Source organism: Cyprinodon variegatus, unplaced genomic scaffold (assembly GCF_000732505.1).
Source record: "Cyprinodon variegatus isolate N-32 unplaced genomic scaffold, C_variegatus-1.0 Scaffold144, whole genome shotgun sequence".
Taxonomy (NCBI): Eukaryota; Metazoa; Chordata; class Actinopteri; order Cyprinodontiformes; family Cyprinodontidae; genus Cyprinodon; species Cyprinodon variegatus.
In genome coordinates this window covers 371201-390067 of record NW_015150597.1, presented here as the reverse complement: position 1 = coordinate 390067, position 18867 = coordinate 371201, and the positions used below count along the sequence as shown (strand labels likewise).

General features: G+C 37.5%; 2 protein-coding genes across 2 annotated transcripts in view; both read right to left on the bottom strand.

The window, feature by feature from the left end:
* Positions 1-1819: 1819 nt before the first annotated feature.
* Positions 1820-15887, bottom strand: LOC107086142 (proline-rich transmembrane protein 1-like). The gene is made up of 4 exons (XM_015376912.1): positions 15625-15887; positions 10758-11095; positions 9181-9372; positions 1820-8140 (listed from the first exon to the last, which is right to left on the bottom strand). Exons 1-4 carry the CDS (start codon positions 15641-15643, stop codon positions 7964-7966), a joined length of 726 nt encoding a protein of 241 aa, XP_015232398.1. The 5' UTR covers positions 15644-15887; the 3' UTR covers positions 1820-7963.
* Positions 15888-17883: 1996 nt separating this feature from the next.
* The window catches only part of skiv2l (Ski2 like RNA helicase), a 21928-nt gene continuing 20944 nt past the window's right edge, over positions 17884-18867 (bottom strand). The window contains exon 29 of the mRNA XM_015376975.1: positions 17884-18565. Coding sequence (XP_015232461.1) covers positions 18365-18565 — 201 coding nt within the window. The 3' untranslated portion in view covers positions 17884-18364. The remainder of the gene's footprint in view (positions 18566-18867) is intronic.

Below are 18867 nucleotides of genomic sequence, written 5' to 3'. Positions count from 1 at the left end.
AATAAGGGGGATTAGAGGCAACCTGTTTCTGCAGGATCACAGATGGCCATTTAGCTTCCTGAGGTGATCCTCCGTCTGTGAGATCGTTTAACTTGGCCTCACGCTGCACGCCTCTATCCTCCATCACACGATCTCAGCTTCCCCTGGGTCAGCCTTGCTGGATGCTCGCTGTGTGTGTTTGTCTCATCCTGCTGCACCCATGTCGGGCTGCAATCTCAGCTGCAACATCAGGGTCTGATGATGGATGGAGGCTGGAAACGTTTCAGGGAGCTGGTAAGAAAATGTCCATGCAGAACTGAAAATGGTGGTTTACCTTCAACGAAGAACGATCCCCATTATTGTAAAAGTTTGATTAATTAACTAAATTTTTAAGTAATGCTTATTTTTTTATTTTGATTTATGAATTACCCAGGTATAGAAAAATATATTTCTTCAAAGGATGAACCATTTTTGCTTCCAAAAACAGCAAATAAACTATTAATATTTAAAATTATTCTACAGGCATGTTATTACTGTCTTAAAACAAACTTCCTGAAAACATAAAAAATATCAGTTTGACATAAAACTGTATATGCAGCATTAAATTGGCTCAGTGTTGGGAGGGTGTGTTACAGGGTGATGTGAAATATTAGATTTCTGCCAACTTTGGTTGTCGACCAAAATGTTTGGTTTCACTCTGATCATTCCAAAAAAAGAAGATGAAAAATAATCCACTGGTTTTTGTTTCCAAGTTTGAAGATGTTTCACTTCCCATTCAGGAAGCTTAATTCAAAATGTCAGGAATAGCGTTGAATGTGACTCTGACGCTTATCAGGCCAGAAGACCTTTATCTTGCAAACATACTAATGGTTGTGATGTTGACAGATTCTCTCTGCTGCTACTAATTTATTATATGCTTCTTAGTCATTTCTCTGATAAAGGTTCTTCTTCTACAATAGTAAGCACAGGTCCAGTTTCAGAACGCAATTCTGCTCTTCACACCCTCACCAGTGGCTCCTGTTAACATTGCCTGAAAATGGCCAAGGACTTAGCAAAGATTTAAATTTAATAATAAAAAGTCAAGTTTTGTGAGTTTTCATGTTATACCTTTCACCTCCTAATGGCATTTCTCAAAACAGAAAGACCTTTGTAATTAAGCAAAAAACTGCTTTTTTTGCTTGATTTTTTTAAAATCCACAGAATGTTATCCTGAAAATTCTTGATATTTATTTGTTCTAAGTGCTGAAAATAGTAATAACAGCTCTAGACTGTTTAAATTAGTAAAATCAAGAGCAAAACTGGCATTCTGGATTTACCTCTTTTTACCGCAGGTTTGCAGGCCACTTCTCATTTCAGATCATAGACTCAACAGATCTCTGCAAGATGTCTTATTTTTGGCTATTGTTTTCATAACATAAATCAACTTTCTCTCTCTGCAACCTGTCTGTTGCTGTCCTTGTCTCCATGATGCTTTTTTTTTTCTCCAACCCATGTTCTAAACAAACCTCTTCACTGACTTACACTAGGATTAAATGACAGACTAGTAAACTGCGCTATTTGATCGGTATTTGATTCCAATAGATTTTATTCAGATGTATTAAATTAAAAAGCCTGCATACATACTATAATTACTTTTCCAAAAAAATACAATTAATTCATCATCACCTGATAAAGAAAAAAAAAACCTACATACAGATGATTATCCTATTAGGAATATGAATGACTCTTTTTGTTGCATCCTTTCAAAATGGGTAATCTTCAACAAAAAAGCAAAAAGCTTGCATTCTCAATTCTAATGGTTTTGCCTGCAGTGGAAGAGTTTTGGGGAAGATAATTATATTTTCTGTGGTGCAGAAATGTCAGCCGCTGCAAAATAAATACCCACAAGACCTCATGTGATTAAACAGAAGATTGTGAGAGCTTCTGTGTATCATTCTCCAACAGAGAAGGGAGGAAGAAAAAACCGGGGCAACTATAAATAGCATCTTAGTGATGAGGGAGAGAGGAGATGCCACAGTGACAGAGAGGATCGAGAGGTGATGCAGAAACCAGACACCAAAGATTTCCTTCACAAACCAGAATTATTTTATTCGTTACTCAAACAACTGAAATCGGAAACAACCAATGCATGTGCAACACAGCCAAGAACATGAGGATGATAAACCCCCTACATGTACACAAGGTAGTTTTTGGCTCTTTAAACAAGCAAATCCCTTAAAAACTTAAGATAATGACAGAAACAGGGGATCATCTTGGTGCTGTAGCACAAACAGCTGCAGTTATTGTAAAGCACATGGAGAGTCGCAGCCTAATGCCACATAATAGAAGTCTCTATATTCAGCAGACACACACTCACTGCCAGAGCCTTCTGCACAATAATACTAAACAGCACTGTGCCTCAATTACGCTGGAACACATCGTATAATTAAAGGGCCTGAATTTATCAAACAGAAAAATTTGTATTTGCATTAAGAAATACATTTACACCTGTTCACTACAACTTTGATAAGTATGTTTTATATCATTTTTTGACATTTATTGTTTGTTATTCTATTTGGCCTTGTTTCAGACAGTGACACCGTTGCTAAGCTATTGTAGCTCCAACTGTTAGCCTTGCACCACAAGGCTTCTATGAAAAAAAGTAATGAAATAAATCTGCAAGCTCTAATATGCTGACCATAAGATACCACACATCTTCAATATGTAGAAAGCTAAAAACAAACAATGAGGTGAAATAAGGCAAGTTAAAAATCTGTTCTGAGAGTGTAGGGCCAGCCATGCGCCATTTCCAGGCTTGTAACGAAAGCTAACATGTATAACCTCAATTTAAGACGGAGCTTTTCTTTTTGGTTGGGTTTTTCTTATGTTCAAAGAAAAATATTCTACAGATTTGAAATGCACTTATGTTAAAGAATAGAGACATTTCAGGTGCAAGAGCTTTGAAGTGGATGTTGTCAATTTGTGCAGACTGAATTTCAATGTTAAACTTGAAAGACGAGTTTCTAATCTAGATGAATCTAGAATCTAGATGATAACATTTTATTTAGGGGGGGGAAGTCAACTTTTTGTTTCTTTCTGAATTTATTAGACTTCTTAGCATTCTTAAACTGTTAGCTTCAGTAAAACGTTCTGCCATGTTTGACGGTTGCCTCTTAGATCATTTAAAAACTGACCCATAAGATCTATGCAGATATTAGGTATACAGTGCTTTGAAAACATTTTTTCTCCTTCCATGTCTGTTGTTATCCCCTATTATTGCATTTAAATATTTCTGCAAGATATACATTTTAGGTATAAAACGAATCTTCTAATTGTTTCATTTCATTTTAAAGGGGGAAAGAGCTTTTCAAATCAATTTAGCCATATATGAAAAGGCAACAAAACCTATTACCTGGTTATTTTACATCTGGATACAGATGAGCATTAGGGCCATTTTACAAAACCAAAAACAAAACGACCAATCAAGAAAAAAAAAAAGGTTATTTAATTATGACTTTATTTTCAGATTTCAGACTTAAATCTCAGAATTAAAAGTCAAAATAATTAGAAGTATACCACCAAAGCCCAGGGTTGTCACTTTGATAAGGGAGGAATATAAAAAATAGTCATAATTCTATGAGAATAATTTGGATTAAAATCAGAAATAAAATAAAAAGTCAGAGTTCTGAAAATAAAGTCGGAAATCAAAATCATTTTTGGCTTTCTCTTGTAACATTTTTTTCAATGGCCCTAATCCTCTTCCATACCTGGTAGCAACAGCTGCCAACAAGGTTTATAATAACTGGAAATAAGTAAAATGTTATATTCAGTTAAAAACATTTTTCAGTCAAACCAAGTGCTGATTACTGCCTGACCTGTTGAATCAGGAAAGCACATTAATAGCCGCCTGACAGCATGAAGCAGTCTTAAGAGTCACTGCTGATTCTGTGTAATTGAATCTTTAGCTGAAATTAGTGTGTTAAAAATGTTATCTGTGTAGAGTTCATTCTTTAAAAGGAAAAACGGGTCCAGAATAGCTGGCTTTTTCCAGGAATAAAGGCTGCAAATGTGATAGTCATTAGATATATCTCCCTTAAAATCTGAGTAAAAATATGTTGTTCTGGACATTTCTTAGAAGAGAGGCACATTTTTTTTTAAGTGATTGGAAAGTAAAACAAATTAGTAGTTTGTTAGACAACCTCAAACTGTGAAAATGCTAGATGAGGCTTCAACTTATGGGGATATTTCTTATTATGGCATCTACCTTATGCATTACATATTAGGGATAATTAATATGTTCTAATATTTTTAAGAGGTCCTGTTGCCTAATTTTGCAAGGGAACCACCAATTTAAGGAAATTTTTAGGCTGACATTTTAAAAAATACTTTTTTTTTTTTTTTTTACCAGAAATATTGAGGATGAATTTAGACCAATCAGGTGCCAGACGTTTGTCAACTCCGTGCAGATGGGAGGCAGTTCTTCCTGTCTTTTGGTAGATGTCTGAACAAATGTATTTTTTATTTTCAATAGAACGGGTCTAAATTATGATACATTTTCATAAGTGAAAATAAAAAATATAAAAAAAATCTTTAAGTGCAACTCACTTTTGCCATTATTACAAACATTTGTGGTTTCACTATGATGAAATGAGGAGAAGCTGTTTTCTAACCGACATGAGCCAGTGATTAGAGATTAAAAAAGAAAAAAGTCTAAAGCAATAAAGATGCTGAGTATATTAATCTACTGTAAGAAGTAGTTGTTTTTTCTAAGCATATCGGAAAGAACAAACTACTTACACGACTCCTAGGGATAAAAAATAAGTTCTACATAAACTCACAACTTATTTTATAAAAGAATAACTCTTCCTTTTTAAAGAATTACTTTACACCTAAAGGGTAAATCCTTGTTTCTGATTAATAAATGAAGGCCCAGTTGTACCCAAATATACAAAATATAACACATAGGCATTAATAATACTGTTAATTACAAACCACAGCATATATCTTTTTAAATACTATCTGTAAATTTATAGAACTCTGTAATATTTTCTAAAGCATCTTCATCAAAGGAAAAAGCAAAGATATGTCATAGGTCCATTGATCAGTAAATGGGGACTCACAGGGAGGGATATCGTTTTCATAGAGCAGAAAGTGCTACAACACAATTTAGGCAATATTGTTTTTCTCTCTTTTACTGGAAACATTCAATTTCATAACCCCCTGAAACCTCAGATAAAAGTTCATACTGCGACTTCAAAGCCACGTTACTTCTCAGAGACAACAGCACAGCTGCTGTTCAGAGCTACATTGTAGGAACCAGACGCACACATCTATCCTTAATACTTAGGACAAATGGAAAACAAACTGAGGATGACATGCAGGGTTACGTTACCTCATATGTCTACTGCTGCACTTAGAACAGAGTCTTAGAGGGTAAAATAGCATAAGATCTGCCACAGAAAAATACTAATACTTGTCTACATTACTTGCAAAAAAGAATATCTGTAGATCTAATATGCATATTCTTCTTGACTAAGTCTCTCTATCTTTACAAGATTAGCTTGTTTACCATTTTGGAAAATACTGCATCGCAAAGCCATTGAATATTTTAGGAAATGCTCCCATCCGTTGCTGGCAGCACAGGTACTTTTGCACTAAAAGCCCATTAGCCTAGATTTATATTCATCATGCACTATAAGATCTATAAATGTAAACAGCTGTGTCATTTTATCTGGATACTACAAAGTGCCATGTCATCATTATCACCACAAGGTATTAACATTAAGCCAATTAAGGGTATCAGATAGCTGGAAAAACTCACTATATACTACAGCAGAAGGGTCGTAATTAAATAATGAAGAATGTAAATCAAAAGCATATTATTTAAACAGAAAAGGTACAGTTTATATTGGAAGTTTTTTTATCCACTATTCATCATAGAAATTGATCAAATTTTTCTGACAGACGCTCACTTCACACCCAGCAAGCAGGTGTACAGAGCTATTAGAAAGTATTCACAGCCTCTCACTCTTTACTCTATATTTTGTTGTCTAAATCCAAACATAGATTAATGAACTTTTTTTTATCTACAAAAACAAGATAATAATGGCAAACATCAATTCAGACATTTTTCTGAATTTCTAAAGAAACTGCCCTTTGGTTTGACCACTGGCCCTCCTTGAGCTCCTTCTACATCTTGATTTGAGCAAACATGATAGCAGGAGCACACACGTCCTTACAAGGTCCTCCCCTTGACAGTGCTTATCAGAGCAGAAACTAAATAATGAAGACAAAGCAATCGCCTGGTGTCTCCTACACCAGGCTGTATGGGCAAAAATGAGGGGAAACAGAAAGAAAAAATGCATCAAAATACCCTGAAGAGCACAAGGTCTCCATTATACAGGAATGGAAGCTGTTTGGACGATTTTTTGACTTAGCCTCTAAACCAAACTCAGTAGTTAGTGCCAGTGAGGTGAATAAAAAAACTAAGAGTCACCTAAAGAGGGTGTGAACAATCAATAACGTTACTTCATTAATTAGGCCGCTATAGTGAAGTGGTGAGATAGGAAACACTTTATGTAAAGTCACATGACAGCAGGCATGACTTTGGCAAAAAAAAACACTTTGAAAACTACCAGGCTAAACAATGTTCTCTGGTCTGTTTAAAAAAAAAAATAAAAAAATTTGCCTTGAGCTCCAAGCATCGTGACTGGATAAAAACAGGTGGCCTAGTGTTTAGAGCTTGGAATCCTGAGGTTGTGAGTTCGAAAACCTACTTCCACAGACTGCCAGTATGAGCAAAGACGATTAATGCTCCCTGGGCACCGCAAATGTCAGCCCACTGGTCCCCAAGGGGATGGGTTAAATGCAGAGAGTGAATTTCATTGTGCTGTACTTGTGACAGTATGACAATAAAACGCTGGAGTAAAAACGGGCCTTGCTCATTGGCTGGCTAACACCATCCAGAATATAGAGCATGGTGGTGAAAGCATCATGGTGTGGGGATGCTAATCTGCAGTAGTGCTGTGGACTAGGGTGAAAATTCATCTTCTAGCACAAATATAAAAAGCAAAAAGGTATATGGCTAATACCTTTACAACTTTATGCTTAAGTTTTTTCTATAAATGAAATAAATGTCTGAAAACATAATTTTTAAAATTGTCATTATTGGTTATTCGGTGTAGAAGTTTTAAAAATCAGAATCATACTTAACTTGATTTTTTTTTATGAAGGGGTGTGAATACTTTCTGGTGATCTTAGATGTTTATATGTTTGGACAAATTTGTCTTCTAAAAGGACAAACTTGGGTTAAATATGCATCTTCAACAAACCTATTTATGCAGTTCACATAAGGGACAACCTAAGGTGCATCCAATCTGAAGCTCAATGTTCAACCCATTTCCTACCAGAATGGGTCCTCTGTTTAAATGTTGGCTGGATATCTGTAGGTATGAATGTCTACAGAGCAATTCTTCATCACAATTTAGAACCCTATAGCAAAAAAAAAAAAAAAAAAAACTACAAATGAAAAACCATTTCTAGAAAAGCGTGTTATACATATCAGATGTATTACACACGCTGCAGGGGCTACATGTGCATTTGTATATGTGAATAAATAAAGGTGGTGGGTCCACTGAAATAATAAACACAGTGACTTGTTTTTAATTTCAATGCATCAATGAAGGCTGCCTTAATTACCAGCAGACAAATAAATCATGAATACAAGAAGGCTTGTCTGCATCCTGGAGCTCCTACTTTTAATATGAAAGGAAATATGAAGTGGTCACTCTAGACCCATTTAAAAAACTGCTTGCTATTTTTGGTCATTAGTGGGTGTTTGATAGAAACAGGTTAGGTCTTTAAACTGTGTGGGTAGCTATACAGAAAGGGCCAACAAGCAGAAATGGTGCATTTTCCTCCTACTCCCCTCCTCACCAAATGATTGAGAGAAGTTAGCTAGATAATATTTAGACATAGTGGCTTCCCATCAGGGGATCAGGACCAGTTAGGGGTCCCAGTCGTCGTCGTGATGCTGCGAGGCTATGATGACTACCACGGTGAGGATGGTGCACAGCACAAGGGAGGCAATGCCCACGGCCAAGCTGATGAAGGAGAAGTTGCGAGCCTCTCGGGAGGCTATTTCCGCTGTCACCATGTCCCCTCGAGCTATTGCCATGCGCACCTGAGCAGTGAACAAAAAGAGAAGAAAAATGAGCAAACATGTTGCATAACGAGACGATTGCATGAGTGGGAGCCAGACAGACCCCGCATCACCATGTATGGATCGATTTCACTGCAGCGCAAGCTACATGTTCAGGAAGAGGCGGATGCACGCAACGCAAACAGTGCAGTGACACATACTGTACAGCTCGGACCAGCGCCTCCCTGCCCTGTCAGCTCAGCTCAGCTCAGAGCCAGCTGAGCGGGCCCAGAGGACAAAATCCATTCTGTCCCGTTGCACTGACAGTGGTGCAGTTACGTAACGTGGCATGTTGAGTGCATGTTGGTCAGCACGGTTTACCGTCACACACATAAGACAACAGGACTCATTAAGTGTGAGAAGAGCCACCAAGAGGACCTTTGACACGTTTGACGCCGCTGCACATGGCCTGCACACAAGCCATGCCGGAGAACAAAATTCATCCTCTCTAATCTCAGTCCAGGGAATCAGTTTTATGTTGAGGATTTTATGAAGATTATTCTAAAGCTATTTAATGATAACCTCTTCAGACTCAACAGTTGACTCTACCTGATGTTTCTCAGAGCTTTACCTATTTTATCTGCAGCTCTCTACAACTTTTGAATTTCTTTATTTGCATTCAACAAGCAGATCATTGGGTTCATGCTCCCAGAAATCGGGTTCAATTTTAACAGATCCTGAATGCATCTGCTGGAGCTAATCAGGAGCAGAATTACCAAATATGGGAGGTCATCATTTGATGGGTGGGGTGATGTTTCATTATCATGCTATAGGGATATCCTGCAGGGTGAAGATATTGGAGTCTTGACGTCAGCTGGACAAAACAAGGAATCAATCAAAGAATGTCTATATTTTCCTAAATCTAAAACTCCCTAATCCATTACTTTATGGGCTTTGTTTTGTGGCCTAAAATGTTTCCCAAGCAGGAAATATCAAATTCACCAAACTGTTTTGGTAAACTGATTTATTTTTGAGGGTGAAATCCTTCCAACATAAAACTACATCAAGAAAATGAGTTTTACCTTCACTGCCTTGATGATGGCAATGATGCCTGTAGGCCAGAAGCAGCATACAGTGGTGAGCACGGCGATGGGAAGGTAGTCATGAGGCGGCCGGCGGTCCATTAGGGTGATGCTGGGGGGCATCTGCATGGGGTGAATCTGACCTGGGGGGATCCCTGGGTGAGTTCCTCCCGCTGGCATGTAGGGTTGACCCTGAGCAGACGGGAACATAGAGGGGTTAGATGTTTAAATCAGAAGCTCAAACATGGTTTTATGCAAAAGAAAGACACTTTAGCTTCTTTTTTTTTTCAAACAGCAAAGTCATTTTCACTTACCGATGGCTACATAAATCAGCTCTCATTTAAAACTTATAGCTATTGAATTACAACCTTCAAATTTTAATAAATGACTTTGTCCAAACTGTCTACCATTTGATGATATATCTGCCTCTTGCAGAGAGACATGTCCACAGCTTAGTCTTTGAATTTCTAAACTGCATGTTTAAGCCTTATTGAGATTCTTGTGCAGCATACCCAGAAATGTAAAAATAGCCGAGGTTATTTCATGAGACTGCAGATAGCCTCCATGATGATCACGATGCATTGCAGATTCTCCCAATGTCAGGTTCTTAGGATTCAAATCACTTTATTCATGATATTTCTTGACTGATTTTAATTCTTCAAAAGTAATTATCTGTTCAATTAAAACACAACACAGCACATAAAGACTTAAAAAAAAAATCACAGTAAACTGGGGTTAAACAAAGTGAGGCAGACCAAAATTAACCATCACTGTTATTATGGTTTATAAAATGAAACACGGCTCTGAGGCTGCCAATGCTGCAGCCCAGATGGTTCACTTTAAGGAATTTAAATAGTCCTGAGACTCCCAAAAAATCTGTTTGCTGATTAAAAGAAGGATTAGATAATCTCAAGAACTCTAAACAAAAATATTACTGCTGAGAATATATATTTGCTATAATTTCCCAAGAGATAAAAGTAGTTGTCAGAGATTTATAAGTAGACTTGGTATTGGTGATCCAGACAGTTTTTGTTGTCACTATGCATTCACATTCCCTCCCTTCCTAAGTATTTTTTCACACACCGTGTCTAAAATCTGTCCACTGCAAAAGTATCTTAACTGTTATTAGATTATTTTTCTCTTAAAGAATAAAAAAAGAGAAATATTTAGGAACTATATTGTCTGGCTTTATTTTCTCATCAGTGATCACTTGTGCTGTAAATCTAAAACACCAGTAATCGTCATGTTATTGATAATGATAAAAAGTGCACTGTGCTTCATAAATGTGACATTAAACTGAGTTGCATCCAAAACAGACTTGATAGCATATTTAAACAGTTTCCAGTCAATGCAACACCTGGATTAGAGAAGCAAAGATTAAATAAGTGTCTATATCAGGATTTGTACGACATCAGCATAACAGTATAAGATAATGAAAATGTCTGTGTGGACACAGCAATCCTAAAGATCATAGATAAATTAAAACAAACACCCCATATTAATGAAACAGAGATCTAGTCACCCAGTAATTTCTAAACGTATGTAAATTTATAAATCTCAAGTTGTGTCAGACCCACCGACGTCATGGGATAGATGGGTACGTAGGCTGTGCAGGGCTGCAGCTGCAGGGGGTATCCCGGGTGGATGTATCCAACAGGAGGATGCGGCATGGTGCCGCCGGGGGCTTGGGTCTGAACCGTGTAGCCCTGTGTTGTCCCAGGGGGCCCAAATGGGCCACAGTGGAACTGTGTTTCTTGTAAGTATCCTTCAGAGCCCTGAGGAGGCGGTGGAGCCGGATAACCGGGCTGGGCGCCTGGAGCGGCGGCCATGTTGGGATGCTGCTGCATGTTGGGGTCCTGAGGACCTGGGAGGTATGGGGGCGGCTGCATGGCCTGACGACCAGAGTCGTCGATTCCTGAGAGGAGGAGAGATCACATAATCAGAAGAACAACATCAACACAATATAAGGGGCTTGAAAACAGCACATCCTATCTCAATTCTGTTATTTTCCACTTCAAGGAACATTTTCAAAGCCTGAGAGCCTCCACTCGAATTCATCTCTGCATTAATGATGACAGCGATTGACATTCAAACACCTCAGACAGAAGATGATGAAACAAATACCCCTTTCCTCTTTGTTTATCATCAGTCAGAAATGTGGCATTTCAGCCGTGGAGAAACTCGTCTGCTTTTTCTCACCTATGAGTTTCTTCTGTGTTCGTTAGATGTGTAAAATAACTGATAGGGTGTTGTGTTCTGGCAGCTCGGAGGGGGAGCAGAGATAATACTCCCTGACAGGGACATGGAGAAGAAAAGAAAGGGAGGAAAAACAGAGGTTGATGTTGGCGGTACAGAAGACGAGCCAAGCAGCTGAGTGATGACGACTCACTCTTGCTCGGGGACCGTCCTTACGTAATGTTACAGAACTCGTCACAAGAAGGAAGCGGACCAGAAACAAACGAGGGGGTCACACCTAGATAAGGTTACAGCAGCTCGATGATGTTGAGAGAAATGTAGATGTCAGTGCTCATCTGTAACAGCAATCACAGAATTTTTATTCCTGCGTCTCTCAGAATAAGAAGCGCTTCTCGTGAAGGAGAAAAATGGACCAAACATTTATAACAAAATGTTATCCTTATAGAAATTCCAATAAAGAAAACTTAAGAAAAAAACTCATAAATATTCAGAGATCACTGAAATTCATTAATGAGGTTTATTTCCTGACTTATACTGCAAACCATCGCTATAAGAAAACAAATATCTTTCAATCTCAAAGCCTTGTTAGACGACTTCTCTGAAATTATTCAAAGTCAGTCATCAGACTTTATGAATAGTTAAGATTCTTTCTAAATGACGTTGGGAGCTTTCTCTGTGGCATCTCAAGGAGTTAGAATAGCAAGAAAAAGTTATTCATAGACTCCATACTTGTTCAAGCTTTCTTTCACATCCATTGCATCTTTATTGTAGACCCAGTAGTGGCACCCATGAAAAATGTTACTTAATGCTTTTTCATCAAAGTCTATTTTTTTGCTCAAAAAACACAACCAGTACCCTATGAAATGTGTACAACGGGGCATGAGGTTGCATTTTGTTGCCAAGTCCTCCCTTTTATTTTTACTGGCATCCAGTTTCCAATATTTTCGTCGAAATTAATAGTTCTTTAAAATTCAAAACAACTGATGATTCTCATTGTCTGACACTGACTATGGAGGATCTCTGCTTATATCAGACATCAAAGAAATTTTCCGAAGTAAAACTTCATTATTTCTGTTTTATACAAAATAATAGCATTATAAATGTCATGTCTGTAGCAGTTATAGCTTGAGCTAATAAAATCTAGCATCCTACAAAGTCTGGCAGCACATGAGTCATTGCTGAAAGTAGTTTCATTATGGTTTCTAATAATAGCTAATATTAAAGCAATATCTACAGAACTAGAAACACTCAGTACAGTATGTACTTCACATGATAACATTCTAAACTTGCCCATTTGGAGAAGCTCAAACCTTCCTTCAGACCCAAACCATATGTTTGTTTGCTTTTTTTACTTTTCTGAGATGCTTGAGGTCACAATAAATGGATAAATTCCAATCCTGGAAACCTAAGAAGCTGAAGAAAGTGTCAATTTTATTGATCCTGCCTGATATACCGATGCTATAATTAGGTTAAATGTCCCAGGTATATTTTGCAACCACCTAAAAGCTTCTGGCATAGTTATGTTTGCAATCAGAAATTATATAGGTTCTTCTAAGTAGTTGTCTTTCCCAGGTAGACCAACTGTTCTTCCAAGTATCTGCCAAATTAACACTCCCCTGGGGTAATAAAAAAAAAAAATCCATAACAGATCCCCAGACGACATTGCCACCCCCCCACCACCCCTTTACAGAATAAAAATTACACAATTATAGCAACTATTAAATGTCTCAATTTTAACAAAAAAGAAACATCTATTAGCAAATTAAACAAAACATTAACAAGAGCTGGAAAATGGAGGGTAGTGGTAATGCAAGCACTCCAAATGATCAAGCCATGGTTCCTGAATGCAGAATTAATCTGCCAACACATGCCAGTTTCTAGCAACACTAGAAAAAATATGTATTGGCCAAAAATATTGTCCCTATCTCTAAATCTGACTTAGAGCAAAACCAGAAGTTGATGCAGTAGTTCTACAGGGAATAATTGGTAAAGAAATCTATAGATTTCATCCTTCCCTGTGTTGTTTTATTCATAAAATCTAAGTGCTCTGACATGTGGAACACAAGCTTTAAAGAGAAACTTTATAAGTACCGTAGATGTGAATTGGGGAAAAACAAGAAAAAATAGAAATGGACACACTGAAGAGCTCTGATCATGTGCCTCATGTGATGTCAACAGCATGTGCACAAGGCAGCTTCTGTTTGGGGGGAGGTGATATATCGATTGAATAATGATTTTAAAAAAGACAGCAAAACAAATAGAGCAGCATACACTATTATGGTGCATTTTTCTAGACGAACTAAAGTGAATTTAATTGATTTTGCAGAAAAGTCTGGCGAACAGCTTAAAGCTGGCTGCAGATATTTCTGATTCGGAGCTGAAAAATTTGGAGCTGAAAAGTTCCTTACAATATTGATATTATGTTATTTTGATAGATTTTTTAACAGACTGTGCTGCCTTCACAGTGATCCATTGGACAGCACAGACAAGTGGAGCTCAAAGAAGCAACCAAGAGGTCCACAGACTGTAGGAGAGGTGCAAAGATCCACAGCATGTGCACCACAAACCTTTCAAAAAGATGCTCTACATGCAAAGTGTTATGAATGCAGGAAAAACATTGTTTAACATCTCAAATTCACGGTCCTAATGGTGAAATATAGCAGTGGGGTTTCTTTTCTACAGTAGGGAATTGGTGGGGAAAAGGATAAAGTAAAATACAAGGCAATCCTTAAAGAACTATCCTGAAACTCAAAGCCTGGAGAGCTGGAGTCCTGCAAACTATTAGACATGCTATTTGCCCTGCACACCTGAATCAAAAGATTACGCTACCTCAGTAACATGCAGTCAACCGATGCAGAGCGCTGCTAATGAGCTCCTATTGCAGTCAGGTGTGTTGAAGCAGAGTAACAGGTGGAAGATCACATTCTAGCTCAGACCTAAATAAAATTGAGAATCTGTGGTCACACTTAAAAAAAAAAAACACTGTTTAGTACATCACTGTCCTATGGATGAATCAAAAACAATTTTTTAAAATTCAGTACAAAATACAAATTTAACACATGCAAACATTATATAGAATTATTGATATATATAATCATGTTCTATGTATAATTTGTGCTTATGTCTGACAAGAACAGGAATGTTTGAGCTTCTCTAAATGGGCAAATTCATAGCCTGTATTATTATTATACAAAGTACCTACTATACTGAATGTTTTATATACTTAGTCTAAAGATGTAGCCCCTAAACGTTCAACTGAAACTGCAGTGAAAAGTGGTTCTTATTCAAATGGGGCTGAATACAAATCACACTTTTTGATTTGAATTGTAATAAAAAGAAAAAATAAATGATTTCCCTCCAGTATTGCAGTCCTTTGTGTAAGGCTGCAGTGTTTAATGCCTCATCCTATGGTACAAGAATGATTAACCTTTTAAATCCAAACAATTTAGAGAGCAGTTTAACCTTTTAATCATGTTTTTGGCTGCAGGGGGAAGCTGGAGTATCCAGAAAGTACATTACATGAAGGAGCCAAGGCCGCTCAATGTTCAACCCTGTTTGTGGTCCACTGGTGACAGAATGGGAAGAGGTTACAGGAAGGTTAGGAGGGGGTACATTGCATACTTCTATATTTTCCTCAGATATGCATCTTCTACCTGGTGTTGCTGCTGGATTGCTTTAGTTATTTTATTACATGGCTGCTGCTGTTCATCCTTTGTTTAAAGCTGCAGCCTCATCCACTGTATGATCTCAGAACTGTATCAATTTTTTTTCTTAACCCAGCTCCATTTCAACCAGAGTTTTACATTTAAATATTATTAAAGAAATACAGAGCTGTAGAGATGCATCCATTACAGTTTTTTAATTATTATTTTATTAATTCGTGAATATTTCATAGAGAAAGGAGCAAGTAAAAACGCGCAGAGGACACCCACATGATCATCAAACTGTGCGTAAGCAGGTGCGAAATTATGAGGAGAAATTAGAGAATGGAGCAAACTGAGATTGCATTTATTCCAACGCCATATTATGAGCGGTTTGTAAAAACAAGTGAGCTGAAAGATGTCGCTGGGGTGGGAATAAACCGAAGGCATCTTGATGGGGGCACTTTTAACAGTGATAATTGGAGGCCCTGCGGTGATTTTCTACCCCTCATGCTGCACCCACACAGCGGCGCATCCTCCTGCTGGATGCGGCGCACTGCGCGCACAATCCGGGCAAACCTCACAAACAAATGCGGCTCAGTCTTACCGTGTTTTTCCGACGACATGCCTCCAGATGTAATAAATGGCTCCTTTTAGTCCGATGTGCTTTACTCCAGCTGCTGGTAAACGCTAAAAAAAAAAGCCCCCCCACCTCCTTTCGATGATTTAGACTTATTTCTCCAAACGCGTTAAACCCATCTTCAGGATATCTTCATCCTAAAAAGACCTGGTTTTAAATAAACTTGAGGTGTCTAGTGTTTTTTTTTTATTATTATTATTATTTTGAAGGATTTTTCATCCACAGCGCTCAGGATGCTTCTCTGGCTCCGTGTGACTGCTGCTCCGATAAGGTTTCAATTAATGAAACAAAACTACCCTCGTCTTAAAGCGACAGTCCAGATTGTGTGCTGGAACAGATCCAGGCCAGAGCACAAGTGATTAAAGAGCTGCACTTTGCAGTGGCGGTTCTAGACTAGATGTACAAAGGACCCACGGTGGGGGGCCAGGGTTTCTTTATGGGACATAGAACAAAAGAATTACAAACACACACAAAAAAAATAAAAATAAAAAACAGGGTAAACCCTTCATTTAATACAGTGGAATCCGTTTATAGTAACCCTATAAGCAGATTGATTACTATATTCAAATTTACAATTATTTTAGGTATTTTACATGCAGAATATCATAAATGCTATTTCTATGTTTTTTCAAAGAGAAAAATGAAATGAAACAGATAGCTTACACATTTCCTGAATTTTTCTACAGTACCATCAAAGTTTAATTACAGTATACTGCACTGTATGCAGACATAACTCTGGTAGCCTGGTGCCACTGTTGTATTTATTTTTTTTAATTAGTCTGAAGTTTGAAACAAACGGTTTCATAGAACATGTAACTGCATAGGCTACAGAAAATTAAAGCCATTTTGTGTTACGGATTTGCTGCACGGCAATAAGAAATCACTTCACATATTTATCCGTGGTTCCCTGGATCAGAGTGTTGTCCAACTTCCTTTTCAAAATGATGTAAAAGGTCAAAGCTTTTTAAACCAACATGCAGGAGACCAGTCTTTAAAATGCAAACTGTATTCCTCATCTCATCTCTGGAAGGGACAACAGTCTCCTTCCCCTCCTCGCTGCTCGCAGCACTGGTACCCGCACCAAAGCGCCCTTGTAGCTCCGTGATGATGTCCTCATCCGTCATGGGCTCTGACCCCGGAGTGCTGTCATGACTTTCGATCCACTTATTATTTTTGCACATTTACATTCATAAAATGGCCAAAAATGAACACTATAAGCGGAATTCTTGATTACTATAAACAAATTATTTAAACAGCATTTATATAGAAATGATTCTGTCCCAAGCCTGTTGAACACTAAGCGGTTGATTACTATATCCGTGACCACTATAAGCAGATTCCACTGTGTATATAAAGGTATAGTAGAGGCTGTCCTTTTTATCCAGTTGGATCATCAAAATAAGTGGTCCTCCTAATTGTCAATCATTATGTAAGGCCCTCCTACAGAGTGGGAAAATTGCAAATCTTCTTACTACTATACCTTTAAGTCAGTGGTGTCAATCCAACTCCTGTCATCTCATCAAGTAAATCCAATCTGAACATGATGACTTGATGAGATGAATGGAGTCTGGTTTGCCATTGTTTTCTTGGAAAAAAAAAAAAACCTGCAGCCACAGCCGTTTCTGGAACCGGTTTGAGACCCCTGCTTTAAGTGAATCACAAAACCAAGGTTTCAGAAAACTGATCTAACAGTTAAAAACTGGGATCCTATCTTGGTACAATTTAGGCTTAAAGCTAAATGCAATTTGAAAATAATTGCTAAAGTTAATTGTAAAGGCAAAATATAAACATTGATAAGAGGGACAAATCAATTGTTTCTTCTGTCATCATAATACATTATTTTAGTCTTAAGCTACTAGAAAGGATTTAAAAAATAAAATATTCTTAAAATAAGTGTATTTGCCCTTACTCCGAGCAGGTTATCACGACAATCTGCCAAAGGAATTAGTAATTTTTGCTCTAAAGAATCAGATAAATATTATGCACTTGAAATAATTAATAGGGTTGGTTTTTTTTTTATCATTTTAAACAAATAATTTTATTCAATTGGAAAATTGTCTAACTAAGCTTCTCAAATCAAGGGAAAATATATTTATTAAGAATACCTTTCATTATACCATGGAGATTAAAATTTACTGAGAAATTGACTTTGGATCTTTAACCATCTATAAGACATGATTTTAGCCACAATAAATTATTAAAGCACATTTACTGAACTAATTTACATGTGTAAGTACTCAACCTTGGACAAAATTAATAGCAATAATAGATGAGGGGTCACCAACTTAGATTCTGTCTAAGATGCTGTATAATCCAAAAGAGGAATTCTTTGACAAATATGATTGATTTATTTTCTCAGTACTTCAGTTTTCTCTCTAAACCACCTTTTTGTTTGTTTTCAAAGGATCACAGATTGAAAACAGTTACTTAATTTGAAAGAAAAATCATAACAGTTTTGGAACACATATTTTATTTCTGTACAATAAATTACAATCCAAACACCACATCCTTTTCCTCAAAATATTTGGTCTGCTAAAATCTCTTCATCCTGGTCAAGTATATTGATGTAAACATAAGCTTTCTTTTTTGTTTTTTTTAGGCACATAGATCTCCAGACATTTTCCACCTCCTCCTACATGCAGCAGCCACACGTTTGGCTTCTCTTTCACACTAAAACTCGGCGTCCTCCCTCTAGGTTTATGGGCTCTCAGTGAGTGTAGAGGGAGGCAGTGAAGACGATGTCCCTGCGGATGGCCAACGAGGCCCTCTCCATCTTGCTCCCTAGGACGGAGTCTCCCACGATGCGTGCGGCTTGTCGCACCTCCTTTAGCACCTCATCCAGGCGCTGGATGCAGCGGACCACAGTGCCCTCCTGGACGTCTGTGAGTAGCGCAATCTCAGCAAAAGGCTGCAGAGATGGAGGGACTTAGGTTATTTCTGTGACGATCTTTCTTATCTAATGAAAGGGTTACCAACAGTGTAATTCCAATATTGATAGAAACAATATGAAATCATAAGAAAGGCTGCCTAGAAAACCCCAAATAGATGCCTGTACATCAAGGGTGTAACTTTGTAATGAAAGTTGGTGGGGACACTCGGGTGGTGGCTGATGGACCTACAATTACTTGACCCGAACGCTTTCATTAGGTGTTTGCATTTTCCAAAAATGAGTTGAAACATATATTTTTTGAATGCTTTTCTATTGTTAAC

Excerpts from the sequence above, each read along its gene's own strand:
- LOC107086142 (XM_015376912.1), bottom strand. Across the intron at positions 9,373-10,757 it reads CCATCTATCCCATGACGTCG|GGTCAACCCTACATGCCAGC; the intron begins GTGGGTCTGACA and ends CCGTCTGCTCAG. Across the intron at positions 8,141-9,180 it reads CCATCATCAAGGCAGTGAAG|GTGCGCATGGCAATAGCTCG; the intron begins GTAAAACTCATT and ends TTCACTGCTCAG.